We start from the raw sequence: 27,423 nt of genomic DNA on the forward strand, positions 1-27,423 counted from the left end.
CAGGCTTCGCCAGGGCCTTCCCCTGCCTTGGAGGTCTTTCCTGTCTCGGTGTTGCAAGGCTGGCTGCTTCCTCCACGACTAGCCTCCAAGAGAGCTGAGATTTGGGGAAAAGAGGAAGTGACCCTGGAGGCTGGGTCTCTTCTCCTGAAGAGCCGGAGGCGCCGCGAGCTCCTGACCCTCCTCCCGTCCTTCTCGCCAGCGGTTCGCCAGTCTGCCGCCACTTCCCCTGTGCAGCAGGTACTCCCATCCCTGGACCTGGAGGGCATGCAGAAGCTTAGGATCAGGACTGGGCTGAGAGTTGCTGGGGGACCTCTGGGTGTCCAAGAGCAAGACAGCAATCCAGGCTTCGCTCCTCACTCAGATCCCTGCATGATCCCAAATCTTCCCCAACTCACATCCCAATCCTCATCCTAACCATCATCCCGACTCCTGCCCCCCCAGCCCTGGTACTCACCCCAACCCTGCCTCACCCTCGGTTGCATCACCCCCCCCCAGCTGATTAGTATTCCCCCTCTGCATCCAGCCCTGGTCCTGACCTGCACCCTCACCCAACGCCATCACTCTCAACCTTCACTGAACTCTAACTCCACTCCAAATCACAGCCTAGCCATCACCGCCACCCCAACCCAACTGCAGCCCAACTCTCACCTTCCCGTCATTTCACTTCATTGGTCACCCCTTCACTCATCTCAGCAAAGGTCCTGCACCATCCAGCAGAGCTTGGGGGAAGGGGCGCTCAGGCTAAGAGCTTTTACAGCCAGATTAAATAATGAGATACGGGAGTTCCTGCCATGGCATAGTGGGTTAAGAATCCGACTGTAGTAGCTCGGGTCGCTGCGGAGGCAGGTTGCATGCCTGGCCCGGCGCAGTGGGTTAAAGGATCGGGCGTTGCCACAGCTGTGGCGTAGGTCACAGGTCACAGCTGTAGCTCAGATTCAATCCCTGGCCCAGGGCCCTTCCACATGCCATGGGTGCAGCCATAACAAAAAAGAATGAGATGTGAAATTTCCACTCCCATTTCAAAGCCAACAGACCTCATTTATGGATTACTTGGCTTTCCCAATTAAATGAGCGGCCTATGTTTGGGGCTTTCCACTTTTATGAAGCTAATGTACTCGTGGAATTGTCCATCTGAACTTGACTTCTGATCTGTGGAGCAGAGCACCCCCTATTTCCCTCCTTCTCCAACCTGAATAGGGAAGTTAGGGAGAAGCCTGGGTACGAGGAAATAGAAACTGAACCCTGCACCCGGGCACAGCTGCTTGCAGTGAAACTGCCCTTGTCCTTCCTTTTCCAGGCCTGCCTTGGCCTCTAGGATCAGAGGTCAGGGACTCTCGCGGCCCCAGCCTGCCCTCCCAGACAGCCTGGGACACTTGGTCTCACGTACACTTTACCCGCTCACTCGCTCTCACCGAGGCAGCAAACATATGTGCCAGCCATGTGCCAGGCCACCCCAACCCCACCCTGAGGCAGTATATACTGGTTCCAAGAATGGGATTTTAAACTGTCTTCAGAGCACCCAAGACTTGAGGTGTGATGTCTCAGCTATAGAGGGAGCCGATCCTGATGCCCAGTGTAGCTCTGGGCCCCGGGGTCACACCAGCCTCCAAACGTGTCCAGCAGGCTGCCACTCAGTCTAGCATCAGGCCACAGCATCCGGGTCGTGGTGCCCAGCCTGGCCAGCATGATCCTCTCCTGCGGCCAAGGACCAGGTGCCTTCTCAGTGGTCCTTGCATAAGGGCTGCCATGCTCCCTGTGCCCAGTACTGCCACCCCTTCCCCAGGACTAAAATCATCCCTCCACTGCCGGGGGTGCTGGGTGCCCACCAGGACCCAGCTCACCCAAGCTCTAGGGGCACCTAGCCTTCAAGACCAGTCTTTAAGCAGGGACAAGGGGCTCCCTTCCTGTCGATCTTCTTGCCTTCTCTCTCTCTCTCCTTTTTTTTTTTTATTTATCTTTTTGCCATTTCTTGGGGGCACTCCCTTGGCATATGGAGGTTCCCAGGCTAGGGGTCTAATCGGAGCTGTAGCCACCAGTCTACACCAGAGCCACAGCAACGCGGGATCTGAGCTGCGGCTGCAACCTACACTAACCACTGCGCCATGACAGGAACTCCTTGCCTTCTCTTTTTTCCAGGAAAGTTCTCTGGGTTGAGGCTGGTCTTTGGGGTGGAACAGGCTGAGCCAATAAGCTGGACTCTGGTGGGACAACCCCCTGGGTACTGGGGCTGGGCTAAGTATAGGTGACACCCATGTAATGGAATTTGGGGTGGTTCTAGAAAGAGTCCTCTCGAAAATCCCTGCTCCTTCTGGGGTCAGTGTGTCAAAACTCCCACCATTCCTCCTGTAGGTTCAGCACTGGCCTTTCCAGGGCCCTGAATGGGAACAGTGGGTGAGTTGGGGACATGGGCACTGGTGATGTCTCAGCTATAGAGGGAGCTGATCCTGATGCCCAGTGTAGCTCTGGGCCCTGGGGTCACACCAGCCTCCAAACGTGTCCAGCAGGCTGCCACTCAGTCTAGCATCAGGCCACAGCATCCGGGTGGTGGTGCCCAGCCTGGCCAGCATGATCCTCTCCTGTGGCCAAGGACCAGGTGTGGAGGGTCTGGATACCTCTTCCTGGGAGACGAGCAGGACTAGAACTGCTCCAAGAACTGAGGATGAGGAGTTCCCACTGTGGGCAGCGGGTTAAGTATCCAGCATTGCCACAGCTATGGTATAGGTTGCAGCTGCGGCTCAGATTCAGTCCCCAGCCCAGGAACTTCTATAGGTCACAGATGTAGCAAAAAACGAAAACAAACAAAAAAACCCAAACCAAACAACCAATCAAAAAAAAAAACTCCCCCAAAACCAACAGAGGACAAGCCACCGGGCCTCAGCAAATGACCAGATCTGTCTGCAGGAGTAGCCCAGCCAGGGGCCCAGATTCCCTGAGAACAAGGCTCTGCCTGGCTTTCCCACAGCTCGCCTTTGCTCTGCTCCCTCCTCCCCTTGTACTTGGCTGAGTAGGGCATCATCATCCCTGCAGGCGATTCAGGCCCCATCCCGACCTGGGTGTCTGTTCAGCCTCTCCCCAGGTGTGAACCCTGGTAGCCACCAGAATCAGCCCCCGCCCCCAGGCTGGGAGCTGAGAGATGTCATGTGTTTCCTGTCCCCACGTCCAGCCTCCCCAGGCCCCTCCTTTCACTGCAGAGTCAGCACTTAGGAGCAGGGAGGATTGCAAAGTTGGCAACATGTGTTTTGTACATGTATGTGGTAAAATATACACAAGATAACTTTTCTTGTTTTCACCACTTTTAAGTGTGCAATTCAGTGGCATTAAATACAGTCACGATATGGTGTAACCATCATTACCGTTTATTCCCAGAACTTTTTCATCATCCAAAATAGAGACTCTATACCTATTAAACACTAACTTCCTAGTCCCTCCTCTCTTCAGCCCCTGGTAACCTCTATTCTACTTTCTCTTTCTATGAATTTGCCTATTCGAGGCATCTCATGTACATGGACTCATAAAACATTTACTCTTTTGTGCCTGGCTTATTTTACTTAGTACAATGTTTTCATTACTTAGGATCATGACAATGTTGTACATGTGTCAGAATTTCTTTCTTTTTGTTCTTTTGTTTGTTTGCTTTTGCTTTTTAGGGCCGCACTCGTGGTGTATGGAGGTTCCCAGGCTAGGGGTCAAATGGGAGCTACAGCTGCCAGCCTACACCGCAGCCACAGCAACTAGGGATCCAAGCTGCATCTGTGACCTACACAGCTCTCGGCTGGCAACACCAGATCCTTAACCCAATGAGCGAGGCCAGGGATCAAACCCACATCCTCATGGATCCTAGTCAGGTTTGTTAACCACTGAGCCACGAAAGGAAGTCCAGAATTTATTCCTTCTTATGGCTGAATAATATTCTATTGCATGGACATACCACATTTAAAAAAATCCATTCGTCTGTGGATGGACACTCGGAAACACTAAATGGTTCCACAGGAGCTGCATCATTTTACATTCCCACCAACAGTACACGAATCTTCCATTTTTCCACAGCCTCGCTGACATGTGTTATTTTCTGGTTTTGTTTGTTTGTTTTTTACAGTCATTCTAATGGGTATGAAGTGGTAGCTTATTGTGGTTTTGATTTGCTGGTGACTAATGATGTTGAGCATCTTTTCATGGGTTTATCCGCCATTTGTACGTCATCTTGGAGAAATGTCTATACAAATCTGTAGCCTATTTTTTGAATTTGGGTTGTTTGGGTTTTTTAGTTGTTGAATTGTAGCAGTTCTTTACATATTCCAAATGGTAATCCCTTATCAGATATTTGGATTTTTTTTTTTTTTTTTTTTTTTAGGGCTGCAGGTGCAGCATATGGAAGTTCCCAGGCTAGTGGTTGAATCAGAGCTACAGATGCCGGCCTATGCTACAGCCACAGCACCACCAGATCTGAACCATATCTGTGACCTGCACCACAGCTCATGGCAATGCCAGATCCTTAACCCACCGAGTGAGGCCAGGGATTGAACCTGCATTCTCATGGATACCAATTGGGTTTGTTTCCACTGAGCCACAATGGAAACTCCCTTTATCAGATGTATGATGTGCACGTATTTTTGCCCATTCTGTGGGTTGGCTTTTCACTCTCCTGATATTGTCTTTTTTTTTTTTTTTTTTTTTTTTTTGTCTTTTTGCCTTTTCTAGGGCCACTCCTGTGGCATATGAAGGTTCCCAGGCTAGGGGTCTAATCAGAGCTGTAGCCACCGGCCTACGCCAGAGCCACAGCCATGTGGGATCCGAGCCACATCTTCGACCTACACCACAGCTCATGGCAACGCCAGATCCTCAACCCACTGAGTGAGGCCAGGGATCAAACCCGCAACCTCATGGTTCCTATTCGGATTCGTTAACCACTGAGCCACGACAGGAGCTCCCTGATAGTGTCCTTTGATGCAAAAAGATTTTCATTTTGATTCAGTTCAGTTTATCTGTTTTTTCTTTTGTTGCTTGTGTTCTTAGTGTCATACTTAAGAAATCATTGCCTGAAGTTAGGTCATGAAGATTTTCACCCATTTTCTTCTAAGAGTTTTATAGTTTCTGTTATTTGTGTTTCTGGCATCTCTCCCCTTTGGATTCACATCTGTGTCCCCATCCCCATCAGGGGCACTCCATGGTGGAGGGCCTGCCCTCTTGTGCATAGTATACAGTAGGCTTTCAACTCATGTTTGTGGGATATGTGTTGGGCAGGGTCCTTGTGCTCCCTGCCACACCTAGACTTGCCCCGTCATCAACTTTAAATCCCCAAGAACCACACCCCTCTCTTGCCTGCCACTGAAAGGCCTGGGGGTGCTCTGCCCTGCTGCAGGACAATGTCCTCAGTTCCAGGTCTTGAGAAGTGGGTGCTCACCAGGGACAAGGCAACCACAGAGATGGTTCTGGATTGACTAGAGACCCCAAAAGGGACGTTTCACCTGGAAGCCACCTTGAAGACTGAATGAGATTTCAGCAAGAAAAGATCATTTTTGGTGATGCCAGACCTGGCCAGCTGGAGAGCCCATGGGCAGACAGGACTGGCCCCAGAGTGAGACTGGTCCTAGGGCGAACCCAGGGGGAGCAGGGAATGGGGCAGAGCTCAGAGTAGGAAAGGGGGACCTTTCAGGGATGCACTGGGAACCCCATCTCATGGGAAATGGGGAGCCACAGAAGGTTTTCAAGCAGGGGAGGGACTCAAAGGCAGCACTTTGGTATGTGCTCAGCTCTATAGCTGGTAAGGCTGCTGATAGGGAGCAAGTCTCAAACAAGAAAGCATCATGTGTGCTGGATGCCTTGGAGTAAGTCGCTGGGCCTCTCTGGGCTCCCATTTCTGTTAACTTGGGTGCAGAGACAGGGCAGGGAAGTGGGGAAAGAGAAACAGCTATTTATCCTTGAGGGGCTGGGAAAGCAGAACTTAGGGTGTGGCCAAGTGACAGAGGACTTTCTGGGGCATGCCATCAAGTGAAGGCATTCCTAGGCACAGCCTGAGCTGGGGAAGTGGGCTCCTGGCTCCCTGCTGGCAGCTGCCCTGCCCTCTCACTGGGTTGGCCAGCGTAGCACGTGGGGAAACAGGACTGGGTTCCCAGCAGGCTCTGAGACCCAGGTACCCTGAGGTTCCCCAGGAGGCTCCCGTGTGCCCTGCCAGCCCACTGTGTGCCACCCTCTTAGGCTCCAGAAGCAGCGCCAGAACCTGCTATGGACTTCCTGCTCCTGCTCCTCCTCCTGGCTTCATCTGCTCTAGCAGGTAAGTTGTTCTGGCTTTTTTCTTCTCACAGGGCCTGGCTCAGCAAGGCCAGCCCTTGGCTGGCCTGGGCACACTGGACTGTATCTGGTCACAGGTTTAGCTGCTGAGGTTGAAGAAGGGCATGGGGAAGCAGTGACAGGGAGCCATGACCCTCCCTGGGGTGCCCCGTGGGGCTGCATTGCTGAGGACACGGCAGGGTTCGGGGGCCCATCTGGAGCACCTCCTATGTGACAGATCAGGAGGTGACCCTGGCCTGCATCACACTCCACCCTGTCCTGTCCCTCCCTCAGGCCTGGCCTCGTGGACGGTTTCCAGCCCCGAGACCGTGCAGGGCATCAAGGGCTCCTGCCTCATCATCCCCTGCACCTTCGGCTTCCCGGCCAACGTGGAGGTGCCCCATGGCATCACAGCCATCTGGTACTATGACTACTCAGGCAAGCGCCTGGTAGTGAGCCACTCCAGGAACCCAAAGGTGGTGGAGAACCACTTCCAAGGCCGGGCCCTGCTGTTGGGGCAGGTTGAGCAGAGGACGTGCAGCCTGCTGCTGAAGGACCTGCAGCCCCAGGACTCGGGCTCCTATAACTTCCGCTTTGAGATCAGCGAGGGCAACCGCTGGTCAGATGTCAAAGGCACAGTTGTCACCGTGACAGGTGAGGAGCAGGGTGGCCCAGCCACTGCCTGGGCTCCCAGGCCACCCCTGGCCCCACTGGCTCACAGTTCCCATCCTGGTCTGAAAGCCAACCCCAGCCCCAATCTTGGCCGCAGTTCCAGTCCTAGCCCTGTGCCCCCTGGCATTCGCCCCTGTGAACTACTTGCATTCTCCTTCTCCTTGAAGCTCCAGCCTGGAGCCAGGGTTTCCAAGGCAGGAGGGCTCAGGTGTGGTGAACGGGAGTCCCCAGCCTCCTCTCTCATCCTTAGAGGTGCCCAGCGTGCCCACCATTGCCTTGCCAGCCAAGCTGCATGAGGGCATGGAGGTGGACTTCAACTGCTCCACTCCCTATGTGTGCCCGACGGAGCCGGTCAACCTACAGTGGCAAGGCCAGGATCCCACCCGCTCCGTCACCTCCCACCTCCAGAAGCTTGAGCCCTCGGGCACCAGCCACATGGAGACCCTGCACATGGCCCTGTCCTGGCAGGACCATGGCCGGATCCTGAGCTGCCAGGTCTCAGCAGCCGAACGCAGGATGCAGAAGGAGATTCACCTCCAAGTGCAGTGTGAGTGCACAGGGATGGGGGGACATGCCCTTCCCACTTTGGTGGGGCAGGTGGAGAGTGTTAAGCCCTAAGCACCACGGTGAAAGTCTCCCTTTCATCTCCTGAACCTGCAGCCAGGCTGGGCTGAGAACGGGAGACAGAAAAACCAGAGAATTTGGAGTCTGGCAACAGGGGCCCTGGGATTTAGCCCAGCTCTGGAGGAGGCCAGGGAGGAAGGGGATCACCCCTTTCCTGCCTCAGGCCACTTGCACACATGACCGGGGTAACATCTGGACGTGGCAAGGAGGCAATGGGAGAAAGCCGGAGTTTTCACTTGATTATGCATCTTCCCATCACAGTAAAAGAGGGCAGCCTGTTCTAGAACCACCACTATACACAGACGTCAGGCTGCTGGCTCTGCCATCCACTAGATGAGCAAACTTCAGGCAAGTTCCTTGCCTCTTGGAGCCTCTGTTTTCATATCTGTATACTGGCAGTAACAGTACATATGTTTCCATCTCACAGGATTGTTATGAAAATTAAGAGTGCTTGGTACCTATTAAGCACTCAAAAATACCAACTTCTTGGACTTCCCTGGTGGTACAGTGGGTTAAGGACCTAGTGTTGTCACTGCTGTGACATGGGTTCGATCCCTGGCCCAGGAACTTCTGCATGTCATGGGGGCAGCCAAAAATATTAGCTTCTATCATTTTCATATTTATATAGATTAAGCACTTGAAAACATGATCTTTTATTAGCATAGTTACATAGAGAGAGGCTTTGGAACAAGATTTAAAGACAGGTCATTTCTTCGTATTGTGGACACCCTCCCAGCAAAGGAGTTAACCATTCTTAGAGCTACTTTGACACTGCTTTTGGCCCCCTGCATTAGGTGGCGGTTCCTTGTCAACCGCTACCACAAGCCAGGCGAAAAAGCAGTGCGGTGCCCATGACCCTTAAATAGAAGGGAGGGCTATGGGAGGCATCATGAGGCAGAAAACCAAGGACGGTAGTGCAGGCTGGCTGTAGGCCAACCCTTTGCAATATCAGGCTCTCGGTGGAGAAGGAAGGGGTCAGTATTCCTCACAAGGTGGGGAGCAGGGCCTGCCCTGGACAGGGGAACTAGTGGGACTTAAGATTTATCTGGGTGGAATTCCCCTGGTGGCGCAGCAGTAACGGACCCCACTAGTACCCATGAGGACAAGAATTCAATCCCTGGCCCTGCTCAGTGGGTTAAGGATCTGGTGCTCCCGCGAGCTGCGGTATAGGTCGCAGATGCGGCTTGGATCTGGTGTTGCTGTGGCTGTGGCATAGGCCGGCTGCTGTAGCTCTGATTGGACCTTAGCCTGGGAACTTCCATTCGCTGCGTGTGCGGCCCTAAAAGACCCCGATCCGGCAAAAAAAAAGATTTATCTGGATGGGCTTTCTAGGGCAGAGGGTTGAAAGAGGAGAGGGACATGCCCCCTGCCCTCCCTGGGCCCTTGCTCAGCATCCCCCCATCATGCCTTGCAGATGCCCCCAAGGGTGTGGAGATCCTTTTCAGCCACTCCGGACGGAACGTCCTTCCAGGTGATCTGGTCACCCTCAGCTGCCAGGTGAATAGCAGCAACCCTCAGGTCAGTTCCGTGCAGTGGGTCAAGGATGGGACGAAGCTCAAAGACCAGAAACGTGTACTTCAGTTGCGCCGGGCAGCCTGGGCTGATGCTGGCGTCTACACCTGCCAAGCCGGGAATGCCGTGGGCTCTTCAGTCTCACCCCCGGTCAGCCTCCACGTCTTCAGTGAGTCCTGAAGGAGCCTGGGTCTTGATCAGAGGGCAGCGTTGGGGTTAAGGAAACCAGGCCAAGGCACCTCTGGGGATGCGGGTGGGGAGTCCCAACCCGGCCTCAGACAGGTGATCGCCTGGGATGTATGGAGGATCCCAGTGAACAGGGCCAAGAGATGCGGAGCCAATCCGAGAGGCGCCTCCGCAGAAGGGGCGGGGCGTAGACTGTGCAGAGCTTAAGGCTGATTGGCTGCAACCATGAGGGGTTGGGCCTGGAAGTCCTCTGGGTATCCCCCAGCGTGTCCTATGCTGTCCCCACAGTGGCTGAGGTCCAGGTAAGCCCTGTGGGCTCCATCCTGGAGAACCAGACGGTGACGCTGGCCTGCAATACACCTAAGGAAGCGCCCAGCGAGCTGCGCTACAGCTGGTACAAGAACCACGCCCTGCTGGAGGGCTCTCACAGCCGCACCCTCCGGCTGCACTCAGTCACCAGGGCGGATTCGGGCTTCTACTTCTGCGAGGTGCAGAACGCCCGGGGCAGAGAGCGCTCTCCCCCTGTCAGCGTGGTGGTCAGCCGTAAGTGAGGGTGGAGGGACCGGTGGGGAGTCTGGACCTGGGAACTGAGCCAAAAAGTAGGAGGCCCTGCAGGACGTTTGGGGTCCTGGGCCCAGGTGCCCTTGAGCTCACATCTTGGAGAGGCCTTGACCTTCCTGGGCCTCAGTTTCATCCTATTTTTATTACTATTTTTTAAAATTTATTTTGTCTTTGTTTGTTTTGTCTTTTCTAGGGCATATGGAGGTTCCCAGGCTAGGGGTCTAACTGGCACTGTAGCCACCCGCCTACGCCACAGCCACAGCAATGCAGGATCCTAGCTACATCTGTGACCTACACCACAGCTCATGGCAACGCCGGATCCTTAACCCACTGAGTGAGGCCAGGGATCAAACCCGCAACCTCATGGTTCCTAGTTGGTTTCGTTCACCACTGAGCCACGACAGGAACTGCTATTTATTTTGTCTTTTGTCTTCCCTAGATTCTCCATTTGTTAACATTTTGATACCTTTGCTTTTCTCTCTCTGTGTATTATGTATGTGTGTGTATAGGTGCTCACACATGCACACACATGCATGTATGTGCATATGTACATATACACATGAAAGTGTGCATACAGGCATACATTTTCTCCACATAAACACATAGACATTTATACTCTCTCTAGCCACATGCATATACACACATGCACTCTATATGTATACACACACACACATGCTATCTATTATCAATCTATCTATTTATCTACCTATCTATCTATCTATCAATCCTCCTGAACGTGCAGGCATAATGCCTCTTTACTCCTTAATTTCTCAGCATGTATTTCCTAAGGTCATTCTTGTGCATAACTGCAGTACAATAACTATAGTCAGGAAACTTAACATTGATACCATTGATATAAGACTCTTATCCAATCCACAACCCACATTTAAATTTTACCAGGTGGCCCAACAATGTCCTTTATGGCAATTATTTTTCTGCTCCAGGATTTGGTCTGGGATCCTGCCTTGCATTCAGTTGTCGAGTGTCTTTATCCTCCCTCAGTCTGGGACAGCTCCTAAGTCTCTCCTTGTTTTCCTTGACATTGAATCCCAAAGATCACAGGCCTGTTGCTCTGTGCTGTCCTCAGTGTGCGTTGATCTGAGTGGGGCAGACTGAGGCTATGCACGTGAGCAGGGACATCGTGGCTGTGATGCTGTGTCTGTCTCCCCCTGCATCACAACAGGAGGCACGTGGGGTCTGTTTGTCCCATTGCTGGGAGCATTCACTTTGATCATTTGCTGCAGTGCTGGCCGCTGGCTGGTTTCTTTGTTAGATTTCCCGTCTTTATTTTTATTTCATTTTATGTTTTTAGGGCCGCACCTGCGGCATATGGAGGTTCCCAGGCTAGGGGTCGAATTAGAGCTATAGCCACTGGCCTATGCCACAGCCACAGCAATGCCAGATCCGAGTTGGATCTGCAGCCTACACCACAGCTCACAGCAACACCAGATCCTTAACCCACTGAGCAAGGCCAGGAACTGAACCTGTGTCCTCATGGGTACTAGTCAGATTCGTTTCTGCTGAGCCACGACAGGAACTCTAGTTTTCCCGTCTTTAAAATGGGTCCCTGGAGCCCCATTCTCAGGGTTGCCACAAGGATTGAGTAGGATGGCAGGGCAATTTACCCAGTTCAGGGACAGGCACTCAGGAGCCATTGGGGTGCCCCCTTTCCCAGGGCATTATGGGACAAAAATGGGTGCAGGGGTCATAGGCTATAAAGGGAGATCCAGGAGTGCCCCTGTTGAGAGTGACAGGCCTTCCTTCATCCCCACGCAGACCCACCCCTCACCCCGGACCTAACTGCCTTCCTGGAGACACAGGCGGGGCTGGTGGGCATCCTCCAATGCTCTGTGGTCAGCGAGCCCCCAGCTACTCTGGTGTTGTCACACGGGGGCCTCATCTTGGCCTCTACCTCCGGGGAGGGTGACCACAGCCCACGCTTCAGTGTCGCCTCTGCCCCCAACTCCCTGCGCCTGGAGATTCAAGACCTGGGGCCAACAGACAGTGGGGAATACATGTGCTCAGCCAGCAGTTCTCTTGGGAATGCGTCCTCCACCCTGGACTTCCATGCCAATGGTAAGACGGCCACAGCAGGGCTAGTGGAGGGAGCCTCAGGTTTGTTCTGCCCCCTCCTCCTGGGAGTCCAGAGACCTCAACCAAGGGCCTGAACTAGCTGTCTAGAAAAAAGGAATATCAAAAATCTGAGCTGTACCGTCATCCCAGGCTCAGAGGTTCCTAGAAGTCAAGGCAAAAAGGGGAACATGGTCGATTGCATTATTCCTTTTTTACCCATTCTGACTCTGAACTTGGAGGGTTCCTCGATATGCATTTATTTGTCTTTAAATTATTGAACATTTGGGGGCAGACTCTGTGCTGGGGTCTTCTAGTTCTTGGTGCATATGCTGCTCTTCCCTCCTTCTGAGACAGGCAGAGCTAATCAATCAAGCCAGGTTTTTAACATAAGCCTGGGATTGGGCTCAGAATCCTTCTCAATCATGCTGCAGCCAGCTACGACCAATTAGATCCAAATGGGCATTCAAAGCCAAACTCTCCTGATCATTGAGAGATTCGCAGAGCTGATGTAATGAAGCTCAGACCTCCCTACAATTGTATGGGGAGAGGGGAACCCTGGCGGGCTTCCTGCAGTGGGGGGCATGGAACCGCGGATGTGTGGGGGAGCTGAGCCTCCCTCTCTCCCTCTCCTGCCAGCAGCCCGCCTCCTCATCAGCCCAGCAGCAGAGGTGGTGGAAGGGCAGGCGGTGACACTGAGCTGCAGGAGCAGCCTGAGCCTGATGCCTGACACCCGTTTTTCCTGGTACCGGAACGGGGCCCTGCTTCTCGAGGGGCCCAGCAGCAGCCTCCTGCTCCCAGCAGCCTCCAGCACAGATGCCGGCTCATACCACTGCCGGGCCCAGAGCAGCCACAGCGCCAGTGGGCCCTCCTCACCTGCTGTTCTCACCGTGCTCTGTGAGTAGCCGGCCTGCCAGCCGTGCCTGCTAGGGGGAGGGTCAGCTCCCACCTCCTCCAGGCCCTCCTGACTCTGCCCTGTCTGGGAGTCTTGATAAGGAAGGCAGCCCAGGCCACCCAGAGCTGAAATTTGTTTTGTTTTGTTTTGTTTTGCTTTTTTTTGAGGGCTACACCCGAGGCATGTGGAGGTTCCCAGGCTAGGGGTAAATTGGAGATGCTGCCGCCGGTCTACACCACAGCCACACCAGATCCTAGCCACGTCTTTGACTTATACCACAGCTCATGGCAACGCCGGATTCTTAACCCACTGAGTGAGGCCACGGGTTGAACACACAACCTCGTGGTTCCTAGTCGGATTTATTTCCACTGTGCCATGGTGGGAACTCCCAGAGCTGAAATTTGGAGAACAAGAGGCTTTCTCTTCCTCTCTGCATCCCATTTCCCCATCCCAGTCCCATCAGGGCCCTGCCTCTAGCCTCAAGCCCATCATGGGCACCAGGTCCAAGCTTTGTCCTCCTAAGCTGGGCCTGGGACATCATACTCCTATATTTATGCCCACACCCCATAAGCTGCAGCCTCACAGGCACAGACATGAAGGCAGAGCCTCCTGTACAGGGACTGCATCCCATCAAGGGTGGATGCTCCCGAGGGGCTGACCAATGCTCTAGACACACTTAGCTGTCAGAAAGCCTTTGCTGACATATAGGAGCGATGTCTGGCGACTATCAGGAAGGCCTGTGACTTTTGGGGGTTTTCTAGGTATCATATGGGGGCCTTGGCTGATGGCTGTTTTTCACCAACCATCTCCAGAAGCTTCTAGGAAAAGGAAGTTTTAGGCATTATCCATTATCACCAGAGATGGCTTGGGGATCAGAGAGAAGAAGCAGAGAGGATCTCGGGGGAAATGTTGGGGTGCGGAGTGGGAGCAGAGAGCAGGACTCCTAGGGATTGCCCTGTGGGCGCCCTGCCCAGGAGCACACGGAGGTTATGCAAGGTGGCTGCTGGCCCACACGGTGCCTCTGTCCAGGTTGGAAGATGGAATTCCTTCCTCTGGGAAGACTCAGTCCAGCACTAGGGCAGAGCTTAGCACAAGAGGCATGGGCTGAGGTCCTCCTACCCTGGTCTGGTTGTCCTTGTGCAGTGCACAGCCTGAACAGCTGTTTGCTCAGTGTGTTCTAGAAGTTAACTAGCCTTGCATGGACCTATGGGACCTTGGCAGAGGCCATGGGATGAGTGCCCATGCTCCTCTCCCGACAGACGCCCCACGCCAGCCCGTGTTCACTGCCCAGCTGGACCCTGATACTGCAGGAGCTGGGGCCGGACGCCAAGGCCTCCTCTTGTGCCGTGTGGACAGCGACCCCCCAGCCCAGCTGCAGCTGCTCCACAGGGGCCGTGTTGTGGCCTCTTCTCTGTCATGGGGGGGCGGCTGCTGCACCTGCGGAGGCTGTTTCCACCGCATGAAGGTCACCAAAGCACCCAACCTACTGCGTGTAGAGATCCGAGACCCGGTGCTGGAGGACGAGGGTGTGTACCTGTGCGAGGCCAGCAGCGCCCTGGGCAACGCCTCCGCCTCTGCAACCTTGGATGCCCAGGGTGAGTCAGGGCAGTGAGCGGGCTGCTCCAGGTCAGGGGCCGGGACTCAGGACCCTATTCCTCTGCAGCCCCCACCTCTGAGGAGAGCCCATGGGGTGAAACCACCTCCCATTAGTGATAGTATTTGCTGTCCTCCCCCTGCCCCGTGGGCACCCCGAAGGGTTTCCTTCCCACCCTTTCCCAGGCAGGGAGGCTGGACCACTGGGGCCCCAGGGGAAGCCGTCAAGGTGAGACCTGTCTCAGTAAGCCTGTGCTGCCTGCTCTCCAGCCACTGTCCTGGTCATCACACCGTCACACACGCTGCAGGAAGGCATTGAAGCCAACCTGACTTGCAACGTGAGCCGTGAAGCCAGCGGCCCTGCCAACTTCTCCTGGTTCCGAGATGGGGCGCTATGGGCCCAGGGCCCTCTGGACACCGTGACGCTGCTACCTGTGGCCAGAACTGATGCTGCCCTCTATGCTTGCCGCATCGTCACCGAGGCTGGTGCTGGCCTCTCCACCCCTGTGGCCCTGAATGTGCTCTGTGGGTGTCGGGCAAGGGCAGATTTGGGCCCTCGGAGGCTGGAGGGTGTGGTCTGGGGGAATCAGGGCCAAGGTTGGGTTTGGAGAGGCAAGAACATGGCTTGGGGAAGAGCAGGTGCAGGTCTATACCAAGTGTAGAGTGGCATGGGGAGTGGCAGCTGAAAGGTGGTGAGCTGGGCTGGGGGTGGCCTGAGTGTCCCACTGTCCCTGCAGATCCCCCCGATCCTCCAAAGTTGTCAGCCCTCCTGGACGTGGACCAGGGCCACACGGCTGTGTTCGTCTGTACTGTGGACAGTCGCCCTCTTGCCCAGTTGGCCCTGTTCCGTGGGGAACACCTCCTGGCCGCCAGCTCGGCACTCCGGCTCCCCCCTCATGGCCGCCTCCAGGCCAAAGCCTCGGCCAACTCCTTGCAGCTAGAGGTCCGAGACTTGAGCCTTGGGGACTCTGGCAGCTACCGCTGTGAGGCCACCAACATCCTTGGATCAGCCAACACTTCTCTTACCTTCCAGGTCCGAGGTAGGTGTCAGTCCTCTGAAGCTGTGGTGGACCCACGCAGCCTGGGGCCTTTCTGCATATTTATGTATATGTTGTAGCATATGCATACAAATTGAGTATATACACATATGTATGCAAATACATATATACATATGCATATGAATAATTTAAATTCCTCATTTATCCATCTATCTATGTATATTCCAGATGCATGTGGAAGTTCCTGGGCCAGGGATCGGACTCACACCACAGTGGTGACCCAAGCCACTGGAGTGACAATGCTGGATCCTTAACCCACTGTGTCACAAGGGAACTCCTCATGTATTCTTTTATTTTTTTGTCTTTTTAGGGCTGCACCTGCGGCATATGGAGGTTCCCAGGCTATGGAGGTCGAATCAGAGCTGCAGCTACCGGCCTATGCCATAGCCATAGCAATGCCAGATCTGAACAGCATCTGTGACCTACACCCCAGCTTACAGCAACACCAGATCCTTAACCCACTGAGCTAGGCCAAGGATCGAACCCTCATCCTCATGGATACTAGCCGGGTTCGTTAACCACTGCACCATGACAGACACTCCCCTCATATATCTTTTTAAATTATAGTTTTGTCCAGATATATGTCCAGGAGCGGGATTGCTGGATCATATGGCATTTCTATTTGCAGTTTTTTGAGGAACCTCCATACTGTTGTCCACAGTGTCTGCACCATAGGGAGGATTTTTACAGAAGGTCCTACCATAGAGCACAGGGAGCGATATTCAGTATCCCGTAATAAACCATCATGGAAAAGAAAAGAATCCTGGAGTTCCCGTCGTGGCGCAGTGGTTAACGAATCCGACTAGGACCCATGAGGTTGTGGGTTCGGTTCCTGGCCTTGCTCAGTGGGTTAACGATCCGGCGTTGCCGTGAGCTGTGGTGTAGGTTGCAGACGCGGCTCGGATCCCGCGTTGCTGTGGCTCTGGTGTAGGCCGGTCGCTACAACTCTGATTCCACCCCTAGCCTGGGAACCTCCATATGCCGAGGGAGCAGCCCAAGAAATAGCAACAACAACAACAAAAGACAAAAGACAAAAAAAAGAATCCTTCCTTAAGTGAATAAGCCAATAATGCTGCAAAGACTGAAGAAAAACATGTTTTCTTCTCCCATAATGACACATCCCAATTTTTGAATGTTTTCCTTGGGCCTTTGTCCTGCATATCTTTTCCTATTCACGGGCGGGAAAACTGAGGTCAGGGGAGTTCCCATTGTAGCTCAGCGGTTATGAACCCAACTAGCATCCATGAGGACTTGGGTTTGATTCCTGGCCTCATTCAGTGGGTTAAGGATCCAGCATTGCTGTGAGCTGTGGTGTAGGTTGCAGACGTGGCTCAGATCTGTCATTGCTGGGAGCTGCAGGCTGGCAGCTGCAGCTCTGATTGGGCCCCTAGCCTGGGAACTTTCATATGCTGCGGGTTTGGCCCTAAAAAGACAAAAATTTAAAAATTAAAAAAAATAAAAAACAACTGAGGTCAGAGTTTTAGGAGCTTTCTCATGCTTACATGACTAGCAGGGGGCCTTGCTAGCTCTGGACTCACTTGGTGCTGGTCCCTGATCACCGCTTGGGCTATTCCTCCGTCTTATCCTCCCACCCTGCTCCTCTCCTGCCTCAGACCCAGTGGACATTAGGGTCTGCCCTTTGCCCAGTCATGGGCTGTCATGAGTTGTAGGTTGGGTGCAGAGTGGAGCCGGAAAGAGCTGGAGAGAACTCAAGATCACACAGCTGCTAACATCCCTGCCCACGTTCTCCGTCCCCATGATCAGGACAATGGCCCCCGACATGACCTAAATCCCTAACCACTTCAGTGCTTTATGGGATCAAACCAATATGTGACAAGCGCTAACATGTGCAGGTGCTACGCCTGGCACTGGGGTTACAGGTCACTCCAGCTGGGCCCTGGGGAGGCTCACCCTGTGGGTGGTAGATTGACTGACAAAGCAAAACCACAACTTAAGGTGGTGAACAGCGAGGGCCAGATGGGATCCAGGGCAGGGGAGTCAGGTGCAGGACAGGGAGGGCCATGGAGCCGCAGTGGAGCCCTCAGCCATAGTCTGGTGGGGGAGCTGTAGCTCCGGGACCCAGGGATGGGGTCTTGCCGGCCTTGTGTGGACACACATGCGGTCCCAGACTGGGGGAGGGGATGGCACAGGGCCCTCACATACTCTTGGTTTCTCTCTGCAGGAGCCTGGGTCCGGGTGTCACCGTCGCCTGAGCTCCAGGAGGGCCAGGCTGTGGTCCTGAGCTGCCAGGTACCCATAGGGGTCCTGGAGGGGACCTCATATCGTTGGTATCGGGATGGCCAGCCCCTCCAGGAGTCCACTTCGGCCACGCTCCGTTTTGCAGCCATAACTCTGAGCCAGGCTGGAGCCTACCATTGCCAAGCCCAAGCTCCAGGCTCAGCCACCACGGACCTGGCTGCCCCTGTCAGCCTCCACGTGACCTGTAAGCACTGTCACCCCCTCCATGTCTTGGGAGATGAGGGTACGGCTGGGGAAGGGGATGCTGAGCCCCTGGTCCTGGGCTCTGCCTTTGAGAGGGCACCCTAGATGAGGGACCGCCTGGCCAGGCCCTGGCCAGGCCCTGACCCGTCCCTGCCTTGGATAGACGCACCTCGCCAGGCCACACTCACCACCCTGATGGACTCAGGCCTCGGGCGACTGGGCCTCCTTCTGTGCCGTGTGAACAGTGACCCTCCTGCCCAGCTCCGACTGCTCCATGGGAGCCGCCTCGTGGCCTCTACTCTACAAGGTGTGGAGGAGCTTGCAGGCAGCTCTCCCCGCCTACAGGTGGCCACAGCCCCCAACACGCTGCGCCTGGAGATCCACAACGCAGTGCTGGAGGATGAAGGCGTCTACACCTGCGAGGCCACCAACACCCTGGGTCAGACCTTGGCCTCCGCCGCCTTCGATGCCCAGGGTGAGTGTGTGCATGAGTGGCTCCTTTAGGAGAAGAGGAGGTTGGAGAGGGTTCTGGAAGCCTGTGGGACAGGCAGAAGGGCTGAACATAGGACAGTCAGCATTCCTACCTTTCATAAGGGCAGGAGTCTCCAGACCTGGGTATCATTGAAGAGCCATTTTTAAAACCAGAATTTTTCATGGATAAAACTAATCAGAAGGATGCACTCTTGTCATGGCTCAGCAGTAACAAACCCGACTAGCATCCATGAGGACGTGGGTTCGATCCCTGGCCTCGTTCAGTGGGTTAAGGATCTGGCATTGCCATGAACTGTGGTGTAGGTCACAGATGCGGCTCGGATCCCGCATTGCCGTGGCTGTGGTGTAGGCCAGCATCTGTAGCTTGGATTCAACCCCTAGCCTGGGAACTTCCATATGCTGCAGGTGCAGCCCTAAAAAGCAGAACAAACAAAAAAAACCCCAAACCACAAACTAATCAGAAGGGGGCACTCAAGGAGATGCTACATCAGGGCAGGGTGCCCTCTGCCAGGGTCAGAACTCAGGGCACTCCAGGGCTCTGCAGAACTCTGCTTGGGGCACCTGACTGATGATGAGCCGTTTCCCAGGCTCCATCTCTGAGCCCCACTTCCAGGTGGGTCACCTGTGTCTCCCAGAAGCCAGCGGGCTCCACACCCTCGTGGAGATGGGTGGCTTGCTTCACACGGCTTTCTCTCCCCAGCTATGAGAGTGCAGGTGTGGCCCAATGCCACCGTGCAAGAGGGGCAGCTGGTGAACCTGACCTGCCTTGTATGGACCACGCACCTGGCCCAGCTCACCTACACGTGGTACCGAGACCAGCAGCAGCTCCCAGGTGCTGCCCACTCCATCCTCCTGCCCAATGTCACTGTCACAGATGCCGCCTCCTACCGCTGTGGCATATTGATCCCTGGCCAGGCACTCCGCCTCTCCAGACCTGTCGCCCTGGATGTCCTCTGTGAGTGTGGTTGGATGCAGGGTGGAGCTGGGAGGAATGACAACAGCTTACAGGGGTCAGGGCGTGGCCAGAGCCCCATAGGCATCCACCCCAGGAGCTCGGTCCCCAGTCAGCTGATGAGGCCCTGGACAAGGAGCATTAGAGTTGGGGGCAATGGAGCAGAGGAACAGTGCCCCAGCTTGGGCAAGTATTAACCCATGGGGTGGGCAGCCAAGGCCCTCTCGTTTGTTTTTGTTTTGTTTTGTTTGTTTATTTTTTGTCTTTTTGCCATTCCTAGGGACGCTCCCATGGCATATGGAGGTTCCCAGGCTAGGGGTCGAATCGGAGCTATAGCCGCCAGCCTACACCAGAGCCACAGCCACGCGGGATCCAAGCCGCATCTGCAACCTATACCACAGCTCACAGCAATGCCGGATCCTTAACCCACTGAGCAAGGCCAGGGATCAAACCCACAACCTCATGGTTCCTAGTCAGATTTGCTAACCACTGAGCCACGATGGGAACTCCCAGGCCCTCCTGGCTTGAATGCCACCTGCAAGCTGGCCTCCTCATGGCTGTGCTCTCTGAACACCCTCTACGCTGCTCGTCCTCCCATAGACGCACCCCGCAGACTGCGCCTGACCCATCTCTTGGAGAGCCGTGGTGGGCAGCTGGCCGTGGTGCTGTGCACTGTGGACAGTCGCCCAGCTGCCCAGCTGACCCTCAGCCATGCTGGCCGCCTCCTGGCCTCCTCAACCGCAGCCTCTGTCCCCAACACCCTGCGCCTGGAGCTGTGGGAGCCCCGGCCCAGTGATGAGGGTCTCTACAGCTGCTCGGCCCGCAGTCCTCTGGGCCAGGCCAACACATCCCTGGAGCTGCGGCTAGAGGGTGAGTCAGGGCCCTAGCCAAGCCCACCAGGGGTGGGATCAGCTGTGGTGTCTGGCTGGGCTCAGCTGACCCTGGTCTTCTTGGTACAGGCGTGCAGGTGGCACTGGCTCCATTGGCCACTGTGCCGGAGGGGACCCCTGTCACAGTGACCTGTGAAGACCCTGCTGCCCGCCCACCCACTCTCTATGTCTGGTACCACAACAGCCGTTGGCTGCAGGAGGGGTCGGCTGCCTCCCTCTCGTTTCCAGCGGCTACACGGGCTCACGCGGGCGCCTATACCTGCCAGGTCCAGGATGCCCAGGGCACACGCATCTCCCAGCCCGCAGCACTGCACATCCTCTGTGAGCAAGGGTCTTTGGCTGGGGGCACCCAGGGTGGAATGGAGGGTGCTCCTGGGCCCTAGTGCAGGTGGACAGAGGACCGCAGTAAACCTGGAATGGGCACTTGGGGAAAGAAGGACATAGGTGATGAGGAAAGAGACCCTTGGGCCCTGTGAACCCTAGGAGCACTCTGCCCACGGACTCCTGAGAAGCTGTCACTCCCAGGAAGTGACCATTTTCCCAGAGGCTTTAGCCTCACCAGTGCCAGGCGCTGGGCAATGGACAGCACAGTGTTTCCAAGCAAGGCCCTCAACTCTGCCCTGTCCTGCCCCCAGATGCCCCTCGGGATGCTGTCCTTTCCTCCTTCTGGGACTCAAGGGCCAGCCCTATGGCCGTGGTACAGTGCACTGTGGACAGCGAGCCACCTGCCGAGATGACCCTGTCCCGTGATGGCAAGGTGCTGGCCACCAGCCATGGGGCCCACGGCTTAGCAGTGGGGACAGGCCATGTCCAGGTGGCCCGCAACGCCCTGCAGCTGCGGGTGCAGAATGTGCCCTCACGTGACAAGGACACCTACATCTGCATGGCCCGCAACTCCTTGGGCTCAGTCAGCACCATGGGGCAGCTGCAGCCAGAAGGTGAGCAGGCCGGGGCGGGGGGGAGGGGGAGAAGGGGAGCAGGGACTGTGGGGTTGGAGTCCATGTGAGCATCAGGGCTTGCAAAGGGGGAGCTGGCTGGCCTGATCTGATGGAGAGGGGGTGGGCACTGCCCAGCCTGGGGGTGGGAAATGGCCTGGCCCTTGGAGAGCTCCCTGCAAGGGGTGGGGTGGAGGTACGACAATGCCCAAGAGGAGCTTGGGTGCAGGGGAGCCAAAACCCCCCTCCCTGCCACCGCAGAGCCCAGTCTGGGGGTGGGAGCATAGACCTGCCCTGGGGAAGCCTGGGATGGGAAGAGAGACGCAGCTCTACCCTCAGGGAGCCCAGTCTGAGGAATGAGGTGCAGCCCCACCCTTGGGGAATCCAATCTGAGGGCCAGACACAGCCTCATCCATCAAAAGTCTGAATTGATGAGAGACAGAGGCACAGCCTTGTCCTGGAGGTCCCCAGGAAGAGCCCTGTTCTTAGTCTGAAGAGGGAGACACATCCTATCTTTGAGAATCGAGATCCCAAGTCAGATCAGGTCTTCCCATCATGCACAGAGGCCTCTTAGACACCTGGCTCCTACCCAGGGGCTCCAGGTCCCACAGGCCTACCGATCCCCAACCACCTTTGGTCCTGCAGGTGTGCACGTGGTGGCCGAGCCAGGGCTGGATGTGCCCGAAGGCACAGCGCTGAACCTGAGCTGTCGCTTCCCTAGTGGCCCTGGGCACATGGGCAACTCCACCTTTGCTTGGTTCCGGAACGGTCGGCAGCTACACACAGAGTCTGTGCCCACCCTTACCTTCACCCATGTGGCCCGCGCCCAGGCTGGCTTGTACCACTGCCAGGCTGAGCTCCCCGCCGGGGCTGCCACCTCTGCTCCAGTCTTGCTCCGGGTGCTCTGTGAGTGTGACATCCTCCCCCTGCCTCAGTCTCCCCCCATCGCACATGCTCAACTCAGATCTTCCTCCTTTTCTGTCTGCAAAGGGCAAGGACGTCCTAGGTATGGAGGCCTCGGTCGGAGGATTCTCACTGAATCATGTCTGATCTCGTGTATTCCTGTCCTGGCTTCCTTAACTGGGAAACACTAGTCCCCTCTCCTTGGGGACTACAGGAGATAAGGCAGCAGAGTGCCTGGCACACAGGAGGCGCTCATCAACCTTGGTCCCCGACTTTATTCTTCACCAGGGGATTTCCTGCTATGGCACAGTGGGTTAAAGATGCAGCATTGCCACATCTGTGGTGTAGGTGGTAACAGCAGCTTGGATTTGATTCCTGGCCAGGGAATTTCCATATGCTGCTGATGCAGCCAAAAAAAAAAAAAAAAAGTAAATATTCTTCACCAGGACCCCATGTCATATCAGTCAGCTATTGCTGCATAACAAGCCACCCCAAAACTTAGTGCTTAAAACACCCCAAAACTTGGTGCTTAAAATAATGGCTATTTTTATTTGCTCATAATTCTGTGGGTCAGAAATTTGGGGTGGACTCAGCTGTGAAATTCCACTGGGCTCCCCTCATGTGGCTGCAGTTGTCCAGTGGCTGAACTGAGGCTAGATGGTCTAGGAGGGCTTCACCCTCATGGCTGGCAGTGGACTGGGCCACATGTGTCCAGCAGGCTGGCCTGCGCTTCCCACATGGTTATGTTCCAAGAAGAGCAGAAGCTTCAAGGCCTCCTGAGGTCTAGCCCTGAAGTCACACAATGTCACTTCTTCTGTCTTCAGAGTGAGTCACCGAATTAAGGAGCAAGAAAACAGGCTCGCTCTCCTATTTTTTTTTTTTCTTTTTTCTTTTTAGGGCCGCAGGTGCAGCATATGGAAGTTCCCAAGCTAGGGGTTGAATTGGAGCTACAGCTGCCAGCCTATACCAATAGCAATGCAGAATCCAAGCTGTGTCTGTGACCTACACCACAACTCACGGTAATGCCAGATCCTTAACCCACTGAGTGAGGCCAGGAACCCACATCCTCATGGATGCTAGTCAGATTCTTTTCTTCTGCGCCACAATGGGAACTCCCAGCTATCTCTCTCTCTCTTTTTTGTCTTTTTGTCTTTTCTAGGGCCGCTCCCGCAGCATATGGAGGTTCCCAGGCTAGGGGTGGAATCAGAGTTGTAGCTGCCGGCCTACACCAGAGCCACAGCAATGCGGGATCCAAGCCGTGTCTGCGACCTATGCCACCGCTCATGGCAATGCCAGATCCTTAACCCACTGAGCAAGGCCAGGGATCAAACCTGCAACCTCATGGTTCCTAGTCGGATTCGTTAACCACTGAGCCACGATGGGAACTCTGCAGCTCTCTCTCTTAACAGGAGGAGCAGCAGTCACCTTGCGTGGGGTACAGGGAAGGGAGGAGTTTACGGTTGTTTCTGCAATTACCACACTCCCTCTCCTCCCACAGACCCTCCCAAGACGCCCACCATGACTGTTTTTGTGGAGCCCGAGGGTGGCATCCAGGGCATTCTGGACTGCCGAGTGGACAGTGAGCCCCTAGCCAGCCTGACCCTCCACCTGGGCAGTCGGCTGGTGGCCTCCAGCCAGCCTCAGGCTGCCCCTGCCAAGCCGCACATCCGCGTCTCAGCCAGTCCCAATGCCTTGCGAGTGGACATGGAGGAGCTGAAGCCCAGTGACCAGGGGGAGTATGTGTGCTCGGCCTCCAATGCCCTGGGCTCTGCCTCTGCTGCCACCTACTTCGGAACCAGAGGTGAGGGGGGCTCTGTCCCCCAGGCCACTCTGCACAAAGGCCCAGCTCTCAGGCCCTAAGGCTTCCTTCTGAAATCATCCCTGAGTCCCTTCTGTTGCAATCCACTTGTCTAGTCTATTTTGATAGCCTGAAGCACCTTTGCATGGGGAAGCTGCTGAGAGAAAGTGAAACAGAAGAGGTTTCACCTGGGAGGGAGCCCTGAAGGCTGGAGCCACAGCCACCCCTGAGCCCTGCCCCTGTGTTCCAGCCCTGCATCGCCTGCATCTGTTCCAGCACCTTCTCTGGTTCCTGGGGCTGCTGGCGAGCCTCCTCTTCCTACTGTTGGGCCTGGGGGTCTGGTACGCCTGGAGGTAGGTCTGGAGCTGGAAGGTGGATGGGGTTACGTCATCCTTCTCCCACTCCCCCCCACCAAATTCCTAGCTTGTCCCTCTCCTTCCCCCTGCTCCAAATGTGGGAAGCCCTTTGAGAATCATCTCTAAATCTATCATTCTAGAGTTTTCTTCTTTCCCTATCCTGCTCTCCACAAAGCTCCCCACTGCTCTGTGCAGTGAGCAGTCTGGGGCTAAGCTTCTGGGGTTGGGGAGGGGCATGGGGGCAGGCAGGGGGCAGGGGAGAGGCTCTCTGAGTCCACTCTTGCCCTTGCAGACGGGGAAATTTTCACAAGCTGAGAATGGGTGAATATTCAGTAGAGATGGTATCTCGGAAGGAAACCACGCAGATGTCCACTGACCAGGTGGGCACATGCAGACAGAACACCCGACTAACCCGCTGTGCAGGGCTGGCCCAGAGAGATTACTCTCAATTTTAAGATGGTGCCTGGGGCTAGGGAGAAGCTGGGGAGAGAGCATGGAGACCTAGCGCCCCCGAGAAGATGGGGGAGCCAGACTGTGACTGGGGCAGAGAGCCGTCTCGGGCTTGCTGCATGGCTGCCTGAATGACTGGAGCAGACATTCTGAACTGAGCGGCATCCTGTCCACTTCCAAGACATATCTTGCAACACAGGGCCCCCACCTGTGTTTTGGAGTCTCTTTTCCCCACTCCCAAGTTTGCACATCACTAGGGCTGAAAGTCTGGTTCCCCTCCCCCAGGATGTATCCCCTTCTGCAGATAATCCATTTGGTGGGCCAGGGCTCCCAGCACATGCATCTGCTCACCAATCCCCTGGGGACCCCTACCTAAGGCTGGGGACCTGGGGAACTGCCCTTCAGAGTTAGGGGTCCGTGGATAACTGCTCTCAGAGTGCACCAGTGATCAGGTTTATCTCTGCGGGAAGCTCAGTGATCCTGATGCAGCCCATATTTGAGACCTCATCCTGTCCTCTGCCCCTGAGCTGACCTGTGGCATTGTCTGCCTTCAGGAAGAAGTTACTGGAATCGGTGATGATGCGGGCTCTGTGAACCAGGCGGCATTTGATCCTGCCCACCTCTGTGAAAACACACAGTCTGTGAAAAGCACAGTCTGACTTTTTATGACCTAGCTTCAAACCCCAAGAAAAATGGGTGTGAAGGTTGGAGGTGAACCCCAATCTACCCAGGAGGGTGTTGACCCTGGGGGACGCTGAGGAGAAATGAGTTGATCATGTTGTCTTTCTTTTCTCGGGATCTCATCTCTCCATTTATCTTCCAATGCACTGCCTCTTCACATCTTTCTCCTCCCAGCTCACCCTGGACTTTTGGGATGGATTAGAAGAAGAGCTTTCTACATCCTCACAGGCTGGTCAGGGCACTCAGTACTAGCTAGAATGTAGGCTAGGCTGCTCTAACAAGACCACCCACAGTAATTTCAATGTGAGAAAATTTGTTCTCTTTCTTAATAAGTCTGGGTATGTTACGGTGGTTTAAGGTGCTGGAGCTCTGGATCCTTCTATCTTCTTTTTCTCCATCCCTAAAATGTTGCCTTTGATTATGAAGTTCACAATGACCCCACTGTATTCTCACTCTCTCCAGCAAGAGGGAAGAATGGAAGTAAAAGGCATACCCATTCCCACTGAAGACACCCCTCAGGAGTTGCACCAGTCATTTCCACTCAACTTCCTATTGGCTGGAATTTAGTCATTTGGCCATTTCAAACTGCAAGGGATTCTGGGAAATGTAGTTTTTATTATATTTCCAAAGGAAGGGAAGACTCATCCCTGAGACTTTTGACAGTGATGAGAAAGTTGCCAGCAGGGTGTTGTCTGTCTCAGTGCCCATCTGCTGAAGGCCAGGGCGTGTTCCTGGCCATTCTGGTCAAGGGCTTCCTGGAGGAGGTAGTCCCTCTTACACATTAAGACTGAGGAAATCAAGATGTTTGGTGGTCCCTAAGGAGAAGAAATGCCAGGCAGTTGGGCTGCCTCAACAGGCATCTTGTGCCAGATCTGGCCCCTGGAAGAAGAGGTTTCCCCATTCCTACACTCACTCTCACCCCCACCCCTAACCCCCAGAGAGTGTGGGGAGCAGACATGGCATCAGCATCTTTGTTTCTGTTCCAAGTGCATTCCTCTCCATCATCAAGTGAGTTCATATCCTCTTCCTGGTGGCTTGTGCACTAGGGATTGTTAAAATGAACAAGGGTCCCTAAGGAAGAATAATGCACCACGGGGAAGTCAGTGCCTGTGAGGAACCAGTCAGGTGTGCTCATGACTCCCCTGGTAGCCTGGCAGATGGTGGGAGGAGCAAAGAGCCCGCTGCTGTGGGATTTGAGTTGAGAAATGTGCAGATTCTGGGGAGTTAGCATAGGAGCTAACAGGTTGGGAAGAAATTGGAGGCCAGGTGAGCTTTGTGTAGCTGTAGCTGGACCCTTCCTGGGCCCAGATCCCATTCTTATAAGTGCAAAACTCATCTAATTGTATACTTTAAACCGGTTCCTTTTATGGTATGGAATAAAGTTAATTTAAAAATCCAGAGTAGGAGTTCCTGCTGTGGCACAACGGGATTGGTGGTGTCTTGGGAGCTCTGGGATGCAGGTTTGATCCCCAGCCTGGCAGAGTGGACTAAGGATCCAGTGTTGCTGCAGCTGCAGGGCTTGGATTTGATCCCTGGCCTGGGAACTCCATAAGCTAAAGGGTGGCTGAAAAAGAAAAAAAAATCCAAAGTAATAATAGAAGAATACTAATAATCATAGGAATAGTGTAAATGAGACCAGTATTCGGAAAGATCTCCAAGGCTTGTTAAGAGAAAAAAAAAAAAAAATCAAGGTGCTGGAGTTCCCACTGTGGCACTGTGGGTTAAGGATCTGACTGCAGCAGCTCGGGTTGCTGGGGAGGTGTGGGTTCAAGCCCTGGCCTAGGACTTCCATGTGCCATGGGTGCAGCTATTAAATGAAAAATCAAGGTGCAGGGAGGTTCCTGTTGTGGCTCAGTGGTAATGAACCTGACTAGTATCCATGAGGATTGGAGTTTGATCCCTGGCCTTGCTCAGTGAGTTAAGGATCTGGCAAGGCCGTGAGCTGTGACAAAGTTTGCACACGAGGCTCGGGTCCCACGTTGCTATGGCTGTCGCATAGGCCAGCAGCTGCAGCTCTGATTCAACCCCTAGCCTGGAAACTTCCATATGCTGCAGGTGCAGCACCCCCCAAAAAAATTAAAGTGCA

The 27,423-nt window shown here is 54.7% G+C and overlaps 1 protein-coding gene across 3 annotated transcripts; it reads left to right on the top strand.

Annotated features, from left to right (window-relative positions):
- SIGLEC1 (sialic acid binding Ig like lectin 1) lies at nucleotides 1-26,735 on the top strand. Of its 3 annotated transcripts, XM_021077303.1 has the most exons (22): nucleotides 1-237; nucleotides 6,196-6,271; nucleotides 6,562-6,921; nucleotides 7,190-7,486; nucleotides 8,978-9,244; nucleotides 9,550-9,804; nucleotides 11,599-11,898; nucleotides 12,532-12,789; nucleotides 14,047-14,382; nucleotides 14,651-14,905; nucleotides 15,118-15,420; nucleotides 17,621-17,881; nucleotides 18,044-18,355; nucleotides 19,073-19,327; nucleotides 19,925-20,194; nucleotides 20,284-20,535; nucleotides 20,850-21,152; nucleotides 21,795-22,055; nucleotides 23,551-23,853; nucleotides 24,101-24,203; nucleotides 24,499-24,586; nucleotides 25,211-26,735. In XM_021077303.1, the coding sequence occupies exons 2-22, from the start codon at nucleotides 6,223-6,225 to the stop codon at nucleotides 25,313-25,315; spliced, it is 5,193 nt and encodes a 1,730-aa protein (XP_020932962.1). In that variant the 5' UTR covers nucleotides 1-237; nucleotides 6,196-6,222; the 3' UTR covers nucleotides 25,316-26,735.

Source organism: Sus scrofa, chromosome 17 (assembly GCF_000003025.6).
Source record: "Sus scrofa isolate TJ Tabasco breed Duroc chromosome 17, Sscrofa11.1, whole genome shotgun sequence".
In the NCBI taxonomy this organism is placed as follows: domain Eukaryota; kingdom Metazoa; phylum Chordata; class Mammalia; order Artiodactyla; family Suidae; genus Sus; species Sus scrofa.